This window comes from Camelus ferus, chromosome 11, assembly GCF_009834535.1.
Source record: "Camelus ferus isolate YT-003-E chromosome 11, BCGSAC_Cfer_1.0, whole genome shotgun sequence".
Taxonomy (NCBI): domain Eukaryota; kingdom Metazoa; phylum Chordata; class Mammalia; order Artiodactyla; family Camelidae; genus Camelus; species Camelus ferus.
The window spans coordinates 44,155,141-44,176,167 of record NC_045706.1 but is presented as its reverse complement, the minus strand read 5'-3'; the positions used below and the strand labels follow the sequence as shown (position 1 = coordinate 44,176,167).

Sequence of the window (21,027 nt, the reverse complement as noted above, 5' to 3'; positions counted from 1 at the left end):
TGGCTTCAACAACAATCCCAAGCATATAAATGTAGTCCAACTATAATGACATATTTATAGGCCAATAAAGCTTACACTGCAGCTTTCATACTTCACTTAAAGGAACTCTGTAAGAAGCAGCGTTATATAAAATAATTTGATTTTTTTTTTCAAACTATAGCCCAAGGAATAAAAGATGCAAGTTTGCTATGTTTAACTGATAGTGTTTATATTCCTTAGTTGCTAAAAATTTTGTAAAATGAAGTAATTCTTCATTTGACTAGTTTCAACTGCCATACCAAATATGGGTATCAAGTCCACTTTATTACAAAAGCTAAGTACTGTAATTCTAAAGACAAAAATAAATAACTAGAGGCTTGTGTAGTGAATGATTTAATCAACCCAATTCTTCTGGAAAAACAGGTTCCTGTGTTCGTTATGCTTATGAATAATACATTCCTTAACCCTTCTATTTTAACACAGTTATTTTTTCTTTCCTTTTTTCTATAAACTTCAGTATGAAACTGTCTGAAAAAAAAAAAAAAACCTCACTGAGTAAAGTCACAATTTGAACTGGTTTCATATTGAACTTTCTTTCTTTGAAAAAGACAAAGAGAAAGGGAGGGGAAGAATACCCTCGGAACACGTCTCAGAAGTGTTGTTTAAGATTATTAATTCCTCCACTCTCTAGATCTGTAGTTTTTAGTCACCATTTAGGATCTTAAAGAAAAATGCTATAGATTTTTAAAAAGCAAACATGACATCCGCAAATATTGTCCTTAAAGGGGAAGGGGATAAAAAATGAAAGACTTGTGATCTGAATCAGAGCAGTTATTGGAAGCTGCTGTGTGGGGCAGACTCTCTCTCTGTGGAGTATTAATTTGCTGGCAGACACACATTTGTGAGAACATACTTGTTTTTTTACTATTCAGAGAGAGACAGGAAGTGACACAAACTGGGATTAAAGGGAACTTACTCTGCCTAAACACTGAGCAAGAAGAGTTCTTTAATTAGCTTTTATATGGTAAAATCCCTTCTTTTTAAGAGTCAGCCTAATTATTTTGTTAGTATTGATGTCTTAACATGATGAAATAATTCAGCTAAAAAAATAACATACTGGAGTTTTATTTTATCCACAGAAAGGTGAGATCTTTCCATTCTTTGCTTACTTCCACTAGAAAAAAAGGGGGGGTGGTCTTAAGTAATCTCAGAGTTCATCTTCTTTCTTTGCTAAGAACAATAAGGAGTTGGAAGGGTTCTACAGAAGGAAAAACCTAATAAGTGTGTGAATGTCCATTAACAATGTGGTACTGGAAGTGGTTTCAGTGTGGCCAAGAGAAAGGGAGATAAGAAAACCACTGTGTAGAAAGAAAAGTAAAGACAACAAATATTTTGATGTTACAGACAGCAAAAGGAAGAGGTTGAAGAGAAAGTTGCTGGGACAGGAATGCATACAGCAAATGACATCCCTATCTCCCCAGTATAGATCCTCACAATGTAGACTTGTAAACCTTAGATCAAGCAGATAATGGAAACTCATTACATTAAGGCAAGTTTTTGTTTCTCTTTCCACATTATTACAACACAGTGTGCATTCCAATTACAAAAGCTATTTGTCTCAAATTCCCCACAGTTCATACCAACTGAGTAGAATTTCAAGGCCCCAAATTTTATCCTTAAAGGGGTATTTTACATTAAAAAAAAAAAAAAAGGAATAAACGCATGGTGTTTCTTGTTCACCAGAGAGCTTCCAAATCAAATCTCCTGTTGCTTATTTTCCCTTCCTCTGCACTAACTGTAGAGCTGTCTCCCAAATGAGAGCCCCCACAACAACAACAACAAAAATCAGAATTACCTAGAGAGCCTTTTATCAGTATACATTCCTTGGCCTTGTTTCAATCCTATTAAATGAAGAATCTAGGGGAGCTGGACTCAGCAATCAGCATTATTTTAAAAATTTCCTTAAGTGAGTCTAATGAAAAACTAGATTTAGAAACCACTAAGTACTTTCAATATTCACTATAAACCAATTTCTTCTGGAATCAATTATTAAAAAGTTAGTTATGGGCATTTTTAGAATTCAGGAAGATCAAAACCTCTAAATCTTTTGATGAAATTAAGAGATTGGGTTTCTTTTCATTCATTAATAAACTATCGGTTTTAAACACAAAACAACGCTGCTATAAATACTCTTGTTTATATGCGTGACATCAAGCTTAACCATCTACACATCCTTTTGTCCCTGGTGGGTTTCCTGTTTAGGTTTTTATTAGTAACAGTATATTTCATAACCAAAAAAAAAAAAAGAAGAAAAAATCAAATAAACAAAAGAAAGGTTTTAATGTTAAGGAAAACATAAGACAATAGCAATACAAGTTGGATCATGTATTAGGCAAGTAACACAACAGATGTATTATTCAGCATTACTACACGTTAGAAGGCTAGTCATTGCGTGTTCACAAAACTGGGGGTGTAACAGGCTGTATAGGAAGATTTGTTAAAATTCTTTTGGTTTCAAAATGAAAACCACCAGATTAATAATTCTCTAAATATTCACATGACAATCAGGCCACCATGTCCCAATATTGCCATCTGACATCTACCAAAAGATGCCAGGAAACTGTTGATCGTTAAACTCACACTGCAAGAAAATATTAATGCTATTCCCAAAACACAACACAGCTCATCACAAACCAGAATCACATGAAAGACAAGTCAGTTACGGGTATTATTCAGTCTCTTTATGCCAATTAAAATAAATAGTCTATGTTTGTTGTAGTAGTTAAAATCTAGGTTAAAAAAAAGGAAGTTGTCATATTAAGGAATAAAATAAGGCTATGAAAATCAGCACTGTGCTAAAATGAAAGAAAAAGATGCCTTAATATGTTAAAAGTGAAGTTCCTCTTTGCGTAAAGAGGAAATAACTAGTCTAAATCAGAAGTCAACAACGTTGGTCTTGAGCAACGCTAGGAAAGTAAGTCAGTGAATACCACAAGGAGCTACAAACAAAAGAGGGGAAAAAAACAAAAACAAAAACAAAAAACAGGAAAGGACACAAAAGTGTCACTGGAGAAGAGTGTTAAGAAAAAGCAGTAGAATTAATTATGGAGCCCTCTCCATACACTAATATACACCAATCACTATGCTAGACCCTTTGTATCCAACATCTCCCAGTGACCCTGTCAAGTTTCCAGATTTTTCATATGAGGAAACTAAGGTTTGGAGGTTAAATTATCTGCCCAAGGCCATGCAGCTAAGTAAGGAACGAAGTCAGGATTCAAACACTAAACAGAATAACCACTCCAAATCCCGAGTTCTCCTTTAAACCTATAGTGGAACAGGGGAAGAAAGGAAAGAAAAAAAAAAAAAACAAACATAGTTGATGGTAACCACTAAATGGTGAAAACTCCAGGGAACCCATGCCATAAATTGCCAACCAGTGGTTCCTCTGCTGTAACACTGCCTTTCTGTTCCACACTAGTTAACTCATCTCCCTTACTCACTTTGCTTTCCTTCCCACATAAAGCATGAAATTCTGATGTGGTATTAATAAATGTCACATTATTTACTTAGAACAAATATTTAAACTCTTCGTTAATTCAATTTTAGGCACCTCGATTAACGTCTTATGCCTTGACACCAACTGGGAGCTGCTAAAGGCTTGTGTACTACCACCCAGAGTCCAGCCCAGGCTCCACACATAGAAGGTCCCAGGATCCAACAAGTAACATCACACCCAGTCATCTGTCCATCCATATTCCCAGGTCCCTTTGAGGTCAAAGAAATGTGATATACAGATGACAGGTTTTCCACAAAAACCCACAATAAAAAAGTAGGTTATACTCACAGATGTAGAAAACAAACTTACCAGGGGGGAGAGGGGGTGGGGAGGGATAAAACAAACAACAAGGTCCTACTGTATAACACGGGGAACTATACGCAATACCTTGTAATAATGACCTATAATGAAAAAGAATATGAAATATATATATATATGTATATGTGCAACTGAATCACTCTGCTGTACACCAGAAATTAACAGAACATTGTAAACTGACTATACTTCAATAAAAAAAAAAAAGTAAGTTACTGTATACGCCCACACATTAGATTTAGAAGTATAAATGATAATTACCGAGGTCAGCCTTTTCCTTGAGAACGTCTTTGAAATTGAGTCCACTGTTTAGGGTTGACTGCCTGTACTTCAGCAGAGCTTCTTTCTGTCCATTTCTTCCCAAGGACTCCGTTTTCACCGACCCAGCTTTGAGGCCACATCTCCACTTGGAGAAATCAGAATGTACCCACTTGACCAGGTCTTCAAGCTTCACAATCACCTTTTCGGAAACAGCAATGACTTCATCCTACAAGAGGCAGTTGGAGAAAAACAAAAAACATTATTTGTGGTTTGGAAGTAAATGATAAATTTTCAGCAAAGCTCGTCTGAAATTACTATTTGAGTAGTTTAACCTAATGCAGGCAGACAATGTGTTTTTCAGTAACAGAGAACCTTTAATAACTCACTTCATTTCAATGGCTTTTCACTGCTTACAGTCTAGTTGAGGAAAAACTTATAGCATATATTTGTTATGTGATTAGAAAGTATCTAAAAATTGGGTAGCAATTCTCATAGCCATTTTGAATGCCGGCTGCCAAGCTCATTCTCACTATCTGACCACTTGGGTGAAAGCAAAATTTTAGGTGCAATTAATTACAAAAGTAAAAAAGTGAGAACTAGATGACTAATGGTTAGCCTGTCTCTATATAAATGGTCTAAGTAAATCTGGGATTCTTGGAACTCTGACTCACCCCAAAATTCCTATGTTTATGGTACATTTTCCCTTGGCTTATACACAAATATTGAATTTAACTTTTGTCCTAAAATTAAATAAAACTGTGATGTAATCCCAAAAGAAATACTTCATAAATGTTATGTGCTTCCCACTGAAAGAAACTTACACATTCTCATGTTTCTTAAAAACTTTGTAAGTTGAGAAATGAACTGATTTTTTTCTTTTAATACATATGGGGTAAGAGGCGAGAGGGCGGGTGAGGAGAAAGCCTTTGAATCTAAGAAAAGTAGTTGAAATTTAAGTTTCTCCTATGGATCATAAATTTGAATTTTAAGCATCTCTAATTGCTTCCAGGAAACGACCAACTTTTCTGACTCAGAATTAATCTAGCAAGATATTTAATAGATATCCATATGTGGAGCCAAGGAGGGCCTCTTTTACCCAAAGATTCTTTGGAAAAGGCTTAAGAAGATCATCTCAACTGGGTTTTAAGTTAAATTATTTGAAGCATTTGACATTTCAACTGGAACAAACTTCTTTCATTTCTTTTACTTCACATTTCTGAAGAAAGCTTATCTGTGAAAACCCCTAAGCTTACAAAATCTTAGAAGTATTTTTGACAAACAACAACAGGAAGATGTCTCTGAGCTATTAAACAAAAGGAATTCACAAGTGATTTTGGCTAATTTTGCTGTTAAACATGACTCCTTCCTCCTCCCCACCCCCTACCCCCCACACAGTACTGTACGTAATACACCCTTTTTTGTTTGCTTTGGAGTAGTAAGATAAGCTTCACACAATAAGAAGCCCTGGATTTAGTTTTTAAAAATGTTTTAATGTAGGAGCTAAAATTTCACTTTTCCTCATCCAGTTCCAAGCTGCCTATGAGAAGAAAGTTTGTTAAGCAACAGCAAAATAATAAATACTCTATCAAAAATGAAAAATAAAACTTTTGTAATGGAATCCTTTCTCTTATCATGATTAAATATGAATTTCTACTAAATGGAAGACAAAGTGGAAACTGTTTTTAACCTCTGCTCAAGAAAAAAAAATGCAATACTTCACAAACAATGAGGCATATTACAAAGTACCATTTCAACGGATGATTTCATTCAGATTTACTAGACCATCCTCTTGAAATAAAAGATCTGTAGTTGTCACGCATTTATAGCTATTACATGGTGATTATTAAATGTCAGAATAAAAATTCAGGCTGGGTATTGTTTCAAAGCACATGGGAAAAGCTTATGGACAGGGCATACCAGAAATCAAGTTTAGAATATACTGGAAAATAATTAAGCATCATGGTATAAAGTCTCAATATTAGCAAAGACAGAATTTGGCAACAACTTTACCAAATATGGTTCCCTAGAAGAGACAAGTTTGGAGATGAGTGTTACTTTCAAATAGCTCTAATGATGATCAAATGATTATCATTTCAATTACCAGTTGCTTCAGATCTTTTCCAAGAAATGGCATGACTAGCTCTGGCTGGTTTTCAAAACCCGCCAGTTTATTTTAACCAAGAGAAAATACAATCCTTATGATGTCACTGATGAATAAACTCATCTTTCAAGATTCAGTCTATAGATTTAGTCCTCTCTCTTTCCTCCCTCTCTAAAACAATCCTTTGGGATAGACACACAATACATAAAAACAAATGCAGAAATTCAAAGAAACATGTATAAGCCCAAAACCCAAGTTTGGGTTAATTGTGAAACCACCAGTATGTTTTACCGGGGATTCACAGACAAACTGGCCCTGCAACATAGTCAAATGCCAGGATTTAGAAGGAAATCTGATAAGCGGAGGAGAGGGAAACAACAAACCAACCCAAAAAACAAAATAGCCAACATATATATAGAAAATGTCACAGGAAACATTACTTTGTAGACACAATGGCAGAAATCACATGGTCGTATTTACTATTCTGAGCAAGTGCTGAGTAAAGTTCCTAATACTCCCCATTTCTGGGCAAGTCTCTATGTCTAAGAAAAGAATTTCAATAAGCTCATCTCATGATTACATTAGCTCTCAGCAAACTGAGAATTAGCACTGGATAAATATTGCTGATTTACTCTAATACAACAAAAGGAACACAAAGAAATACACTTTGTAATTCTATTAATGTACCTTGGCTTTTCAATTAACCTGGAGCCTAATCAATATTTATGTAAGCTGTGTTGAGACACTTTCTAAGCCCATATCCCCTTTCATCATTGTTTTAAATTGCCTACTTCTGTAATGTGGATTTTGTTTCTACCACTGTACAGTAACAGCTTACTCAAGCACGGAATCCTCTAAGTCAGAGGAGATCATCTGGTCAAGAAGTCACATAGCAGCCAGCCCAGGCTTTTCCAGTGTTCTAAAAATTGGGAAACTTTACACAAAGTATCCAGATTTCTATCTTCTCTTATAAAATAAAAGGATATCTGGCAAAAATAAAGGGGGAAAAAACCCAAACAAAAAACAGTTGAAACTGAGTCACAGTTGCTTTCCTTAAATAAGATGCAAGATCTAGTTTGCCTCTGACCCCATCACTCCCTACTGCCTTACATTCACTCCACCTTCCCCTTAACTGCCCAGCCCCTCAGGTAGGCACCCACCATTTAAACTTGCACACCCTAATTTATTCTACCTCCTGCATTTTAACGATGAGGACAGTAAGGTTCAGTGATACGTCCTAGTGCCAATTTCTGGTAGAACTTGAACAAGAATCCAGGCTTCCTATCTGCCCACACAGCATTCATCCTAGACTCTGGAGCCAGACTGCTGGGGTTCAAATTGCAGCCCTGCAGTTTACTCGCTGTAAAATACTGGGTAACTTCTTTAACTTCCCTGAGCTTCATTTTTTTTTAAACCTATGTTAAAAAAAAAAAAAGTTAATAATACTATCATTTTTTTAAAAAGGAAGGTTAATAATACTATCTACTTCTGATGGTAATTTGTGAGGATTAGATGTGTTAACATAAATGAAATAGTTGGTCAGATTTAGCCATCATCATCGTCACTGCTTCTCTGAATTAGTGTTTTCCCAAGGGTGCCATGCAGAGATGAGTTCTGATGGTTCATGGGTAAACTTTCTTAAATTTAATGTATGTTAGTCATTGCTTATTTATTTTTATGGTAACTTTCCACTTATGGGAAAGTGGTACTGGTTTCCCATTAACAGGAGATATAGAAAGTTTCCTCTTTAAATAAATTTTAGTTTAAAAATGGGTCAGTTTGAACAAAACCATTAAGTAAACACAGGAGACATGGGTATGGCCAAAAAAAAAATGTTAAGGTACTATAAAAATGACTAAAATTTGGGACAGTATATTATATATCAGTGGTTCTCAAAGTGTGGTCCAGGAACCCCGGGGAATCTCCAAGACTATTTCAGGTCGTTGACAGAGTCAAAACAATGATCATAATAATACTAAGACAGTATTTGCTTTTTTCACTCTTATTCTCTTTCAAGTGTGTAGTGGGGTTTTCCAGAGACCATATGATATACGGTATGGCAAAAGAGTGAATACAGAAGGAAATATGAGAATCCCAGTTGTCTCTATTAAGCTAGACAGTAAAGAAATTTACAAAACCGTTAAACAATGCCACTGCTTTTCTAATTTTTTGTTTTTGAAAATATGGTTACTTTTCATAAAATTGTTGTATTTACATATAGGTTTATATTGCCATTTTAATTTTATTTTTTAAATTAACAGTAAAATTTCATTTTTTGGTGTACAGTTCTCTGAGTTTTAACACAGGGCAACTACTGGTCTGTTTTTGGTATGGTTTTCTCTATTGCAAAATGTCATATAAATTAAATCATACAATACGAAGTCTTTTAAGACTGCTTCTTTCACTCAGCATAATGCCTTTGAGAGCCATCTAATTTTGCTGCATGTATCAATAACTTGTTCCTTTTTACTGCTGAGTAGTATCCCATGGTATAGATGTGACCCATTTAGGGACACTGGGTTGTTTCCAATTTTGGTGATTACAAACAGTTGCTATAAACATTAATGTACAGGTTTTTGTGTAACACATTTTCAGTTCTCTAGAGCAAATACCTAAGGGATTGTTGAGTCATATGGTAAGCATATATTTAATTTTTGCAGAAACTGCCCAACTGTTTTCCAGAGTGGCTGTGCCATTTTGCATTCCCACCAGCAATGTATCAGAGTTCTAATTGTCCCCCATCCTCACAGGCACTTGATACTGCCACTGTTAATTAATTGATTATTGCCATTTCCATATGTATGTAGTGGTTTATCATGTTTTTAATTTTCATTTCTCTAATGACTAATGATGGTGAACATCTTTTCAGGTGCTAATTTGCCAGCCATATATCCTTCCTGGTCAAGTGTATATTTAAGTCTTTTGCCCATTTTTAACATTGGGTTGTTTGTTTTCTTATTGTTGAGTTTTGAGAGTTCTTGTACCTTCCTGATACAAGTCTTTTATCAGATATGTGGTTTGAGAATATTTTCTCCTGTTCTGTAGCTTGTCTTTTCATTCTTTTAACAGTGTCTTTCACAAAGCTCAAGTTTTAGACTTTGATCAAGTCCAAATGGTCAGGTTTTTCTTTTACAGATTGTACGTTCACTGTTGTATCTATAAACTCTTTGTCTAATCCCCAGTCACAAAGAATTTGTTTTCTTAAAAAATTTCTTATAGTTTTACAAATAGAAGTATAATCCATTTTTGACCTATTTTTTACAAAGTGCAAGGGTCTTGACATTTTTTTGCATATGGATGTCGTATGCTTTTACTTTCAAATGAATTACTCTTTTAAATTATTTTTAAGTTTTAATCTCTGCTACATTAAATATCAACAGATATAAACCACATAAACAAAAGCTCCTTTGAGGTCCTCAATAATTTGAGCATAAAGGGTCCTGAGTACAAAAACTTTGAAGACCACTCTATCACTAAACCAAGGTCATTCTTATTCTTAATTTTATTTCACTTCTTAGTAACAATTTAATAATGAACAACTCTACCTTTGACTTGAAACTCTCTCTCTTGTTAATAACTGTAAAGAGTCTTTCAAACTTCTAAGTTAGCCTGCCACAGTGTCATGGATGCTTGCAGACAGAGGCCACAAGACTACTGGTCGGAGGCAACAGGTGGTTTATCACTCACAGCAATAGCTGTAGTCAAAGTAACAGCATTCGTGTTGGTCCTTTAATACCCAACTCCAAAAAAGAGACAGAGAGGGCTAGATGATACCTGTACATAGAGTGCAGTGCATTTCAGGAGGAGGACTCTGTGCATAGGGAACCTAAATCTTATGGTACTGATTGGTAAGTATGCCTTCCCTTTATTCTGGAGGGAGACACTAGCTCTATCTTCTGAGGCTGTTCACTGTATCAACATCCTAGAAAAGATAGCTGGAACAAAAATAGTCCATGGCTCTACTCACAAGATGTGCAAATATTCAATTTGAGCACCCATGAAGAACCCCTGCCCAACACCTACCACCTCTACATTCTTTGCTTTTTTCAATTTCTCTTCTTCCTCATTCTATTTCCCTACTGGGAAAATGTAGGAAACATCTATCTTTAGACACCACCTGGGTCCAGTCTTCTTTCTCTGTGTATCACTCCTTGAAGAAATCATTCTCTATGGGGATTCCAATGTTCACCTCTAAGCACATGACTACATTCTATAGTTTGGTTCCAAACACTCAGCCAAACTTCAGTCCCTTGTTGTCAGTTTAGATGTCTCAAGAGTCAACTCAAGTTCAGCAGAATTGCACTGCCCATTTGGCTTATGTGTAAGAACAGAGCTTAGCTGACACAAGAAGAATTTAATACTCTCCAACTGTAGTTAACTTTTTGCCCCTATCTATTCTTCCCTTCTTCTTTAATAATAAACTGCTGATGTGTTGGGCACAGAATAAAACACCTCTTCCCTGCTTCCCTTACAGCCAGATACGGCCACATAACCAAATTTTGACCAATGGGATATGAGTAGTAGTGATGTGTGCAACTTCCAGGGCAGGCCATCAAAGGGGATGGTATGCCTTTGGACCATACAAATGAAGGCAAATCTCTCAGGATAAAGAGACAGAAGGAGTCTCTAGATGACTGCATGGAGCAGAGTCACCATAATTAGCCCTGAAACACCTACCCACAGGCTGTGACATGAGAGATTTTGAGCTCTCAATTTAAGCAACTTTAATTCTGGGCCTCTGTTATACAGAGATAAACTTTTTTTCACTAATATATCATTCTACAAGAGATAGGACATGAATAGAACATTCCCTAGAACACCATGTGGTACCCAGGAACAGACCATTGCTGAGGAGAGCTCAATTCTGTGATGTTAATGTAATCCAAAGGGCAATAAACACTCAGCGTAACTATCAGAGGAGTTGTCAGGGACTGGGTAGAATGAGAACAGGAAAACATGGCAAATTCACCTTAATCCTCCCAAATATCCTCGATTTTTAAAGTGTTCTTTGTAGCAGTTGAAAAGTGATCAATGTTGGGAACACAAAACATCAACAGGTGATGTCCACTAAATAAACTGTGAAATCAAAATCACAGTCTAACTGGTTCTCGCAAGAGTGGGAAATTTTCATCAAGACAAACAAAATGAAGAAAAACTATTAAGTGTCAACTTTTAAAAAGGCCAGCAGCAACTACCACAGCTTGTGCCCTAACCATTTTGATCAGGCACGTGCACCTGTGACGTGCCCTGTGGACTCAGGTCAGGGGAAGGAAGTGCCAGCACTGGGCCTGGCTGTGTTGGCCACTCCTTGCCTTCAAGCCTCCCTCAGATACCTGCTATCCAAGGCACCTACCCATCTGCACAACCACTCTCCCTGTGACACATTAGGGTGTTCTGCTAACAGGGCACCTACAGAGGGAGTAAAAGGTTTCGCTCTACAGGCGTGTGGTTGCCATTCAGAGATCCAAGAAAGTCAGGCAAGAGAGAATGGGAATGTGGGTCAACAAGAGGAGGCTTTCACTGGTCAGTGGTGAAATGAAACAAATGAAGACGATGCAGTGAGCGTTTCATGAAGCTCCATTTGCTAGACTATCCTTGCATCAGTCAGGATGCCAATAGGAAACAGATGGAATACATGAGTGATGATCATCCAAAGAGGGTTTTACAAAGGGACTAATGACAAAGATGTTGGTAGGATACCCTAAGATATAGCCAGTGCAGGGCTAACAGCAGCTCAGCTATCACCACTCCTAGATCAAGTGGTCAAAGGTGGGAGGGATGGTTACCAGGATCGGAGCAGCCCTTCTACCAATAGCAGTGACTCTTCCTGAGAGGGACACCAAGAGCCCGGAGGAACCTCACAGGAAAGAATGGGGAATCAATACCTGTCTTCACTCTCTTCCCTCTTCTGGCAGGGACCTTCTATGGGGAACCTCACTGGAAGCCATAGGACCCAGAAGCTCTGATGAAGGAGGCGCACAGGTGAGCCCTCCAGGGCAGAGAGAAGGGGCAGCATTGACCTGGTGGGGCTCCCTGCACACTCTTTCTGCTGAAGACTTCATCTATCCTTTCATCTGGTGTTACAATATCCTTTCTGTCTTCTCAAATGAGGATGGCAATTGATGGTAATAGCTGTTTTTTAATGTCCTCATTCGGCAAAATAAAATGGTATTGACCCTAAGTTGGCCCCCAGAGTGGGAATTTCTGTGCTTATTACCTGTGACATAATGTTAGCTCTTTGTTAGGCGTCAGTATTTGATATTGAATTGTATAATTCTGCCTCCTACAATAAACACCCAAAATTGCAAAGACTTTTTAATGGCAAATACCTTTGTTTAGCTTCTACTGCTCTTGTACTTCCTAAAGAGCCACAGATTATGCTGGGCCCAAAGCATTCCACAAATAGTTGTTTAATGGTACCTCATGTCTGGCTTGTCCATGTTGGGAGAAACTAAGAGATAGCTGAGAAAGGACTGGTTTCTGAGCCTGATGGACCCGGGTTCAAAGGCAGCTCTACTGTGTTTAATGTCAGCATTGACCTTGGGACATGACATTATCTTGCCAAAGTCTCATCTTAAAAAGGCGGGAAACAGGATAAAAGAACCCACCTCAAAGCATAGTTAGGATGTTGAAGTTGTTCTAGTACACAGAGCAGGCATCCAAGAAATGACTGCTATTACTATTTTTACATAGTATCACCTTAACTGAAAATGAAGGAATGAGGGTGAGTGGTCTTCAGATGTCACCTGTGAGCAACTGTATATGTTCCTAACTCTTTTTAATTCTTTGTTTGGGGACAATATCCCTGTAGCTTCTGCTGGGTACCTCCAAAGCAAAGTTGGGCCAGAGAGCAATGTCTAGGCTTCTAAGTTACTCTCTTCAACCCTCAAGGATACAGCAATAGAAAACTGTAAGATGCTTTACTTGACTGAGACACTCACCTATGAATTTCACAGACATTATCTTGTCTGATCCCTTAAGGACTCTGAGGTAGCTGTTCTCAGGCCCATTTTATAGAAAACTGAAGTACACCCAGAAATCAGCTTGGTAGCCCTATCGTCTGAGAAATTGGGTGTCTTAAGCCTTTATAGTAGGAACACTCCAACCTACTCCTATCCTGGGATAACTGAACCTTCCCCTACCTCCCACCAAGTTCCTGAGGTGGGTATGATCTGAAGTCATTCTGCAAAAAAAAGGATTTTAATTTTTTAAATTTGTATTGTGTTTTTGTCTCAAAAGTAAGACTACAGAGATCACCACGCGTGTTCTAGTTTATAACGTGAAGAATTTTCTATTGCCTGAGTGATGAAGATATACTCTCAAGTATGCTAAGGTTTAATTTGACTCCCTTAACATGATGAAACAGATTTGCCATGGAGGCTCATTAGTGTATTCGGTTCTTATTTCCCAAGCCAGCCCCATCTCTTCCAAACTTTTCCCTCCCAATCACCAGACGCTTGTGGCTCAGTGAGTTTTGGAAATCCATCCTGGCACAATTAGAGGAAGTAAGCAAACAGAAGACTGCTCTGAGGCACGGTCTGTCAAATGTAATGTGACCATCCTTCATGGCATAGCCAAAGGCATTTGCGTATCAAACAAGTAATTCAAAAATCCTAAATATTTTATGTTCCTAAATACATTTTTAATACGCGCTAATCTAAAACCTGTTAGGCTACAGCCTGCGCCGCTGACCAGAAGGCCATCCCTAAAGAAAGCCCCAGGAACATCCTCTCATTAATTCCCGGTTCCATTTATTTCCTTTTGGATTTACCATCCATGCATCTTTTTTGTTTCCTAAAATTAAAAACAATTTACATAGAAAGCAAGAAAATGCATTCCAGTTTCTTCTCTAAACAGGCAAACATTTGGTATGTACCCAAGATGCTATAAGTCAATGGCTGAGCTGGCCTACCTTTCCTTTAGCCAAATTAATAGGGCATTAATTCCAGAGTATTTTTTTTTAACTCTTTTCAGGGTGCCATAATGAAAACCAACGTGGCACCCACATACTTAGCTCTGGCCATTAAAACATAAGCAAAAGAAGATAAATGAATCCAATTCCAGTGTTAAAGCTCAGCTGAGTTACCTATAAGAACAGTTTCTAAAAGCAAAAACAGTAATAAAACCCAAACTCCACCACCACTCAATCCACATGTTCTAATACGCTGAGTGACTTCAAACCATTACCTTTACACCTACTGATCTTTTTTTCACATAGTTTTATGGGCACATGACATTCTGCCCAGGTATAAAGTTCAGCAGGGCCTAAAATAAAGACCCTAAAAGGAGGAAGAAAACTTCTGCCCCTGTTGGTATATGGAAATCATGGGAGATGCCATCTCAACTTTCCAAGGTTATTGGCAGTCTGGCCCAGAATCTCAATATGCAGCTGTCATTAATGAGCAGAGCAGTCTTCACAGAGAATCACTGAAAGCCTTACGCCTATTTAGAACACGTTAATGCAGAAACCAAGTAAAACTTCCTGTTTTGCGTAGCCTTTATTTAAATGTAAACATATGATTTAGACATGCTCCCTTTTGTTAAACATTTTTTTTGCTCCGTTCACTTAGCACAGTTCACATTATTATCCTCACATGTTCAATGGCAACAGAATAATTTGAGACCCACAGCTTTATTTAATAATGTAATTATCCTATATTGGATTACTTAAAGGGGCTTTGTATTTTTAAGTTCTAGTTTTTCCAATATGGTGATATGCTCTGCCACGGTTAATGATTCAGGCTTCAATCAAAAGCTCTAAACTCAGTTTGGAAAAATAGTGTTTTTGAATAAGCCAGGATTAACACAAGAGCCAATTTGCAACCACAGTTGGTGACCTTTCTACTCTTGTTCAAAGACTGTGGTGTGGAGGCCAACACAGAGGACAGATATGAACAACTACAACTGTCTGATTCCAACTCTTCTGCCACCTCAGGGAGGCTGTATAAGCCAGAGAATAAAGCCCAAGTTTTCCTCAAGGTAAGCTGTCTGAAGGCAGGGCTGTAACTTGCCTTCCATGCCTTCTGATATCCTGTACACTCCCAGGTGGAGCTTAAAGAATAAATAAATGAGTGAGTGAGTGAGTGAATGCATGCATGCTACTGGGTATTCTGACAAAACAGTCGCAGAAGGGAATCCAGAAGGAGCCATCACAAGCTGAGCATTCACAGGCTGAGCTGCATCCTATGTTATTGTCAGGAGGGATTTTGTTTGAGCCTTTCCCCAACTCAACTCAATCTGAGCCAATTAACCTGTACTGACTCTGCTCCGTGCCAGGCATGGGGCTGAGTACTAGGCGTGAGAGATAAGGATGAGTAAGAACCTGGTGCTGCCCTTCAGAAACACACAGTGCCCAGGGCTCCCTGTTTCCTGCCTGGGAAATAAAGGTGACTCGCTAGTCGTTTGCCAGAGAATCCATTCACTCTTTCATTCTCACCATCCTAAGTGTCTCCTCTGAGCCACACTAGGCTCTAGGAACAGCTAGGGGCTGGGGAAGAAGCCCCGACTCCTGGGCAGGAGTCTGGTGGGGGCAGGGGACACAGGACACAGACAGTAAATGAGAGCCCTCAGCTCAGTGTGATCTGTATAATGTGAAACAGTCGTAAGTGATTTCATTCATTCAACATTTATTGAGCATTAACTGTATGTGAGGCCTTGGGATTACAGTCAGGAATTAAAACAAAAAAGATCCCTACCTTCCCAGAGCCTACAGTACGGGGCGGGGGATGTAGGGGAGTGCTGTGCGTGGGTGTTGGAGGGGCGGAGAAAGGCAGATAATAAAATCTGAGGCAAAAGAACTAGAACAGGCAATAATAGGAGACCAAGGGTAGAACTGGGGATGAATGCAAATCAGATGGTCAGGGAAGGTCTCTGCTAGGACCCTAAGGAAGAGAAGGAACTAGCAAGGTTAAGAGAGGAAGGAAGGGTGGGAAAGAACACGACACTGCACGCAAAGGGAACAGAGGCTACACAGGCGCTGGGAAGGACATCGTGCACCGTCAAATTCAAGGTTAAAAAAAGAAAAAAAAACACACACAACATACATACATCTTATATCTGATGCATTCTTCTAAATTTGAATCCAAACTCTTTTTCTCTAAGTTTCCAGCAGCTTAGCATGGAAGCTACCCCATAAACCCATCTCCATTATTAAAAATTGATCAGAATCTGCTTAATGCTATCCTTTTCTCAAACCGTTAATGCTTACATAGGTATGTTCTAAGCACTTTATTGAAAATCAAGCTGCATCTTCCCTGAAAGAGAAATAGATGAGTTTTCCCACAAAACAGCCAATTTCCACAGAATTTAAAAGACAGGAAGGCCAGCTGCTCCCTGACATATGCACAAAGTTGAAGGGAGGGTAGGAGATGCTTATCTCCTGTAGATACATTCGTTAGAAACAAACTGGGACAACAATCCCTTTCATTGGGATGTTCAGGTCTTCTTTACATGCAAATGTGTCAACCTGATTTAATGCCCCTCCTTGGCCACTGTGCATGAAACATACCTATCTTATGCACTTAGAAGCCTGTTTATACCAGCTATAGGGTTCTTTTCCCCCTTCTCTCTGAAGACTCATCATCACACCAGACACAATGCCCTTTCCAGCAAAACTCCTCAAATACACTGATCAAGACCATTAGGTTTAAGAAAGACCCAATATCACTTGCTGACATGCTCTAAGACTAACAAATCTTTAATTAAAAGATTAAAGCAATCTGCTACCTACCATGTACATCATCTATAATTAAATACCCAAGAGTAGGAAGGTGTTTGGAACGACCACCCAAGGAGAATACATAATAACAACAAAAGGAGAAAAACTGCAAGGCAGGGTAAGAAGGGTATCGTCCTTCTCTCATCAGACTAGCTTTATACTAAAGGGGTTAGTTGCATTGCTGATTGTAGGGAGCAGCCTCCAGATGACACCCAGTGATCCCCACCTCCTTGTATTCATGCCGTTGTGTGGACCCTGCCCGCTGAGTGTGGGCCAGACATAACGTCTCATGTCTAACAAACACACCTAGGCAAAAGTGAGGGGATGACACTTCTGAGATTACATTACGAAAGGACTGTGGCTTCTGTCTCGCTTGCACACTGGGAGGGAGGTCACCTTCCATGTTGGAGATGGCCTGGCCAAGGTCAACTGCTACCAAGGAATGAGGGTCTCAGTCCAACAGCCCAGAGGCAGACAAGTGAGTGTGCTCAGAAGTTGATTCTAACTCAAGAGAGCTTTGAGATGACTAAGGCCTGGGTAGGCACCCTAACTGTAGCTTTGAGAGACAGGGAGCCAGAGGCACCCTAGCTAAGACTTACCCAGACTCCTGGCCTACAGAAACAGTGACTAATGACTGTTAAATTTATTGACTGAAGACAATAAATTTGGGGTAATTTGATACACAACAATAGCTAGCTAGTATACTCATCTTTTAACATGGGATACATTTACACATTTTTGTGTGACAATGAAATAAAAGTCTGTGAAATAAGGTGCTAAATACCAGTTTCAACTGTGCCTGGAATTTAGATGAATTTCTGCTAGGAAGTTGACAGACCAATGGAAAAATGCTTCATGCAAACTGCCTAAATTCTGAAACAACTGCCTATACAAGAGCTCTTTTCTTTTTCGGGTATCCATAGAAATTTCCAAGAATACTATTGAATAATGTAAGCATTCCTTTCAGGATGGAAGGGGCAAAGTAAAATATAAGCTTACAAAGTAAGGCTAGCTTTATGCTTTATCTTCTCTAAGCAACTAGAGGGAGAAGGGCCAATCTTACTCATCTCGTCATCATTCCCACAGTATCCTGTGTATACTAATAAATATTGGTTGAATTGAATTGAATAAAAGTTTGCAGTCAAAAGGCCTATGTTTAAAAATGCAAACATTACATTTTTAAGAGCAATTTTATATTATATCCTGAGCTACCACAGAAGAATCCCAAGCCTCATCTTGCTTTTCCTCCTCCCACCTTTTCAAGATTCATCTCTTAAAGACCCTTGGCACAGCTGACCAGTTAGACAACTCTGCTGCCTATATGTATAACCTGCAGGTCCTGGAGACACACAATCCTCCAATCGTTATGTCTAAGATCAAGGCAAGGCTTCTCTTTGCTTAAAAAGAGAAGGGAAAAAAAAAAAAAAGCAGAAAAGAGCCTTTAAAAATTAAGGCCAAAAAAAAAAAAAATTAAGGCAACTGAGATATCTCAATATTCTGACATGCTGAGAATGTTTTCACTCCACTGCTTCAAGGGGTCATTTAAGGAATTCTGGAGGTCAGGAGTGATTTGAACACCTGCTTGGCTGTCTATTGAATTACTGATCTAGTAACATCAAAAATGTGGAGTGAGAAATAGGACCTATATGTAAAGAAAAAAAGAGCCTATTGATAATTTTAAAAGACACTACCCTATGTGTGATTCATACAATTTGCATTAGAAAAAAACGTCTTCAGCCCTTTCACTAGAACCTTCTTTTTGCCTGCCCAGATAGTTGAGGATGTGTATTTTACAACCTAATGCATTGTTGCTGAATACACATTCAGCCTCTGGGAGCACAAAACAATTAGACTATTTTGGAGAATATTCACAAAAAACAGAATGGAACAGATTATTTCACTTAAGACATACAGAACTCAATTATTTCCTGTATTTAGAACCCATGTACACCAGATTTTGGAATAATCTGGTGAGGGGCCTGAGTACTTCAGCAGTGTTTTCATAAGAATTCTAGAAATCTGATATACACTGTGGGATTAACCCAAAGCAAAAGGATTTAATGGCCCAGCAGGCAGCCTCTATTTTGAAGATCCTTCTTCTAACATCCCCCAGCCACTTTAGCTGGGACCCTATCCCTTTACATCCTTTTACTGATGCTTTTTGCTTTTTAAAAGAACCTGGCATCTTAGGATATGGGAACCATCACATGTCTTAAAGGAGCTGGCCTGGACTACATTCTCTACCACCACCGAAAGAAAAGGAAGAGGAGATGACAAGGAGGTGACACAAATTTCCAAATTAGTGGTGTTCTGAAGAATAGGAACTAGAAGAGGCTTTTAAAAAATAGGGGGAAAGTGAGGGTATTTAAAATAAATTCAATGTTGTGTACATTCAACAGACCGACACCAGGTTTCCTGGAGGTTGCATCATGAAAGGGGAGGGATCTGAAAGGCAACAGGTTTGAACTTTCTTTGGCACACTCAGATGGGACATCTGAAAGGTAGGTTTTGTCTCATGACTCCCATCTCATTTTATTTTCTTGTGGCTGATGGAAGAGATGCCCCTCTAAAAGTCCTTTAAGACCCAAATGAAATAGAGCAGAATGGATTTTAGGGTGTCCCCTTCACAGTGATTGGAAATCTCAAACATGAATCAAAAACTCTGAACCTAAACACAAGAAAAATCTCTTGGGACAGATGGAGAACCAGGAAGCTTATCTCTATTTAAATTGATAATTTTCTTAGTTATTGTTTTTTCAAACAATAGTTAATAATCCAGTGACTCAACCAATAAATTACTTATTAAGAGGCTATTAACAGTCTTAGCACCATGACAGACTTCAGGGAGGCAAGATTTGATCCCTGAGCAGGAAAGGCAGGGTCTAAAACTAGCTCTGCTAAAGGCCTGGGTCTATTATTAGCCAGGCCAAAGTGTGGTGCTTCTTGCCCATATAAACCTCCTTTGATAGCCACAGCTCAGCAAGATCAGTCCATTTTGCAGACAGGGAAACTGAGATCTCAAAAAGATTATGTAATCGACCAAGATGACAGGTAGTTACTAATTGGCAGAGTAAATATGCACATGTGGTTTCTACCAAGCTTTAAGACTGAAGAGTTTATATTCTAACTAGAAAGAAAAAACACACATGTGAAATTATTAATCAGCTAGGCCTAAAGGTTCAAATCCAAACTCACCTGCTAGACAATCCAAGCTCTGGTCTGAGTCAGCCTCATTGTCCACCAGACCCCTGTTCTCCTGCAGAATGCAGACCATATCCAATAGTGGAATGTCCCACCTTCCTATTTGCCTATGGCTTCACCCACCAAGGATCTCACCCAGCTTGCATTCTCAATCCTCAAAAATCTCCACCCCTGAAAGCCCTGGGTATTTTCAAGAGCCTGATCACAAGCTCCTCTTCTCCAAGCCACCTTCCCAATATGCACTTCTTTCCTCCCACATCTCAATCCCTGTACCCTTCCTGAGGCCTAACTGTGGGTCCCAGGACAGAGCCCAGTTCTCTTGACCATCCATTCCTTCCATTCCTCCAGACTCTGGAGCTCTGGCCGGAGAGCATGGTGAGGGCTTTGTCCACTGGTCTGCCCCTGCTCCTTTCTTTACTGCCCCTTTAGGACCAATAGGTTCCTTTTGCTCTATTATAGAAAGGGGGCCAAAAATGAGAACGTTTTAAAAATTGCAATAATCCACAGCTTTGCACTAGAGAGTGCAAGGTGGCAGCCTGTGGGCCACATCTAGACTGAAGACATGTTTTGTTTGGCCCACAGTGTTTTTTAAAAGATTGTATGGACCTGCCAATTAAAACCACACAAAAATCTGGCTTTCTGGCACCCCTCTTGAAAATGGAAAGGTCTGGAAATATCAAACAACATTGCTACCTCACAATGATCTGCAGAACCTAATGAACTACACTGAGGTGAGTCACATGCTCCCCAGTTCCCCCAAGCATCATACTATCTCCCAGACCCAGCTCAGTCCACGTTGTCCTCCCTGACCAGCCCCCTGGACATTTACACCTGTGCCTCTTCTCCAGGCCCCTTTCCCTCCACCTCCCCACTCCTCCCATCCCACACCGTCAG

The 21,027-nt window shown here is 38.9% G+C and overlaps 1 protein-coding gene across 1 annotated transcript in view; it reads right to left on the bottom strand.

Moving 5' to 3' along the window:
• The window catches only part of ARID5B (AT-rich interaction domain 5B), a 173,338-nt gene that overhangs the window by 138,750 nt on the left and 13,561 nt on the right, over positions 1-21,027 (bottom strand). The window contains exon 3 of the mRNA XM_006186974.3: positions 4,115-4,340. Coding sequence (XP_006187036.1) covers positions 4,115-4,340 — 226 coding nt within the window. The remainder of the gene's footprint in view (positions 1-4,114; positions 4,341-21,027) is intronic.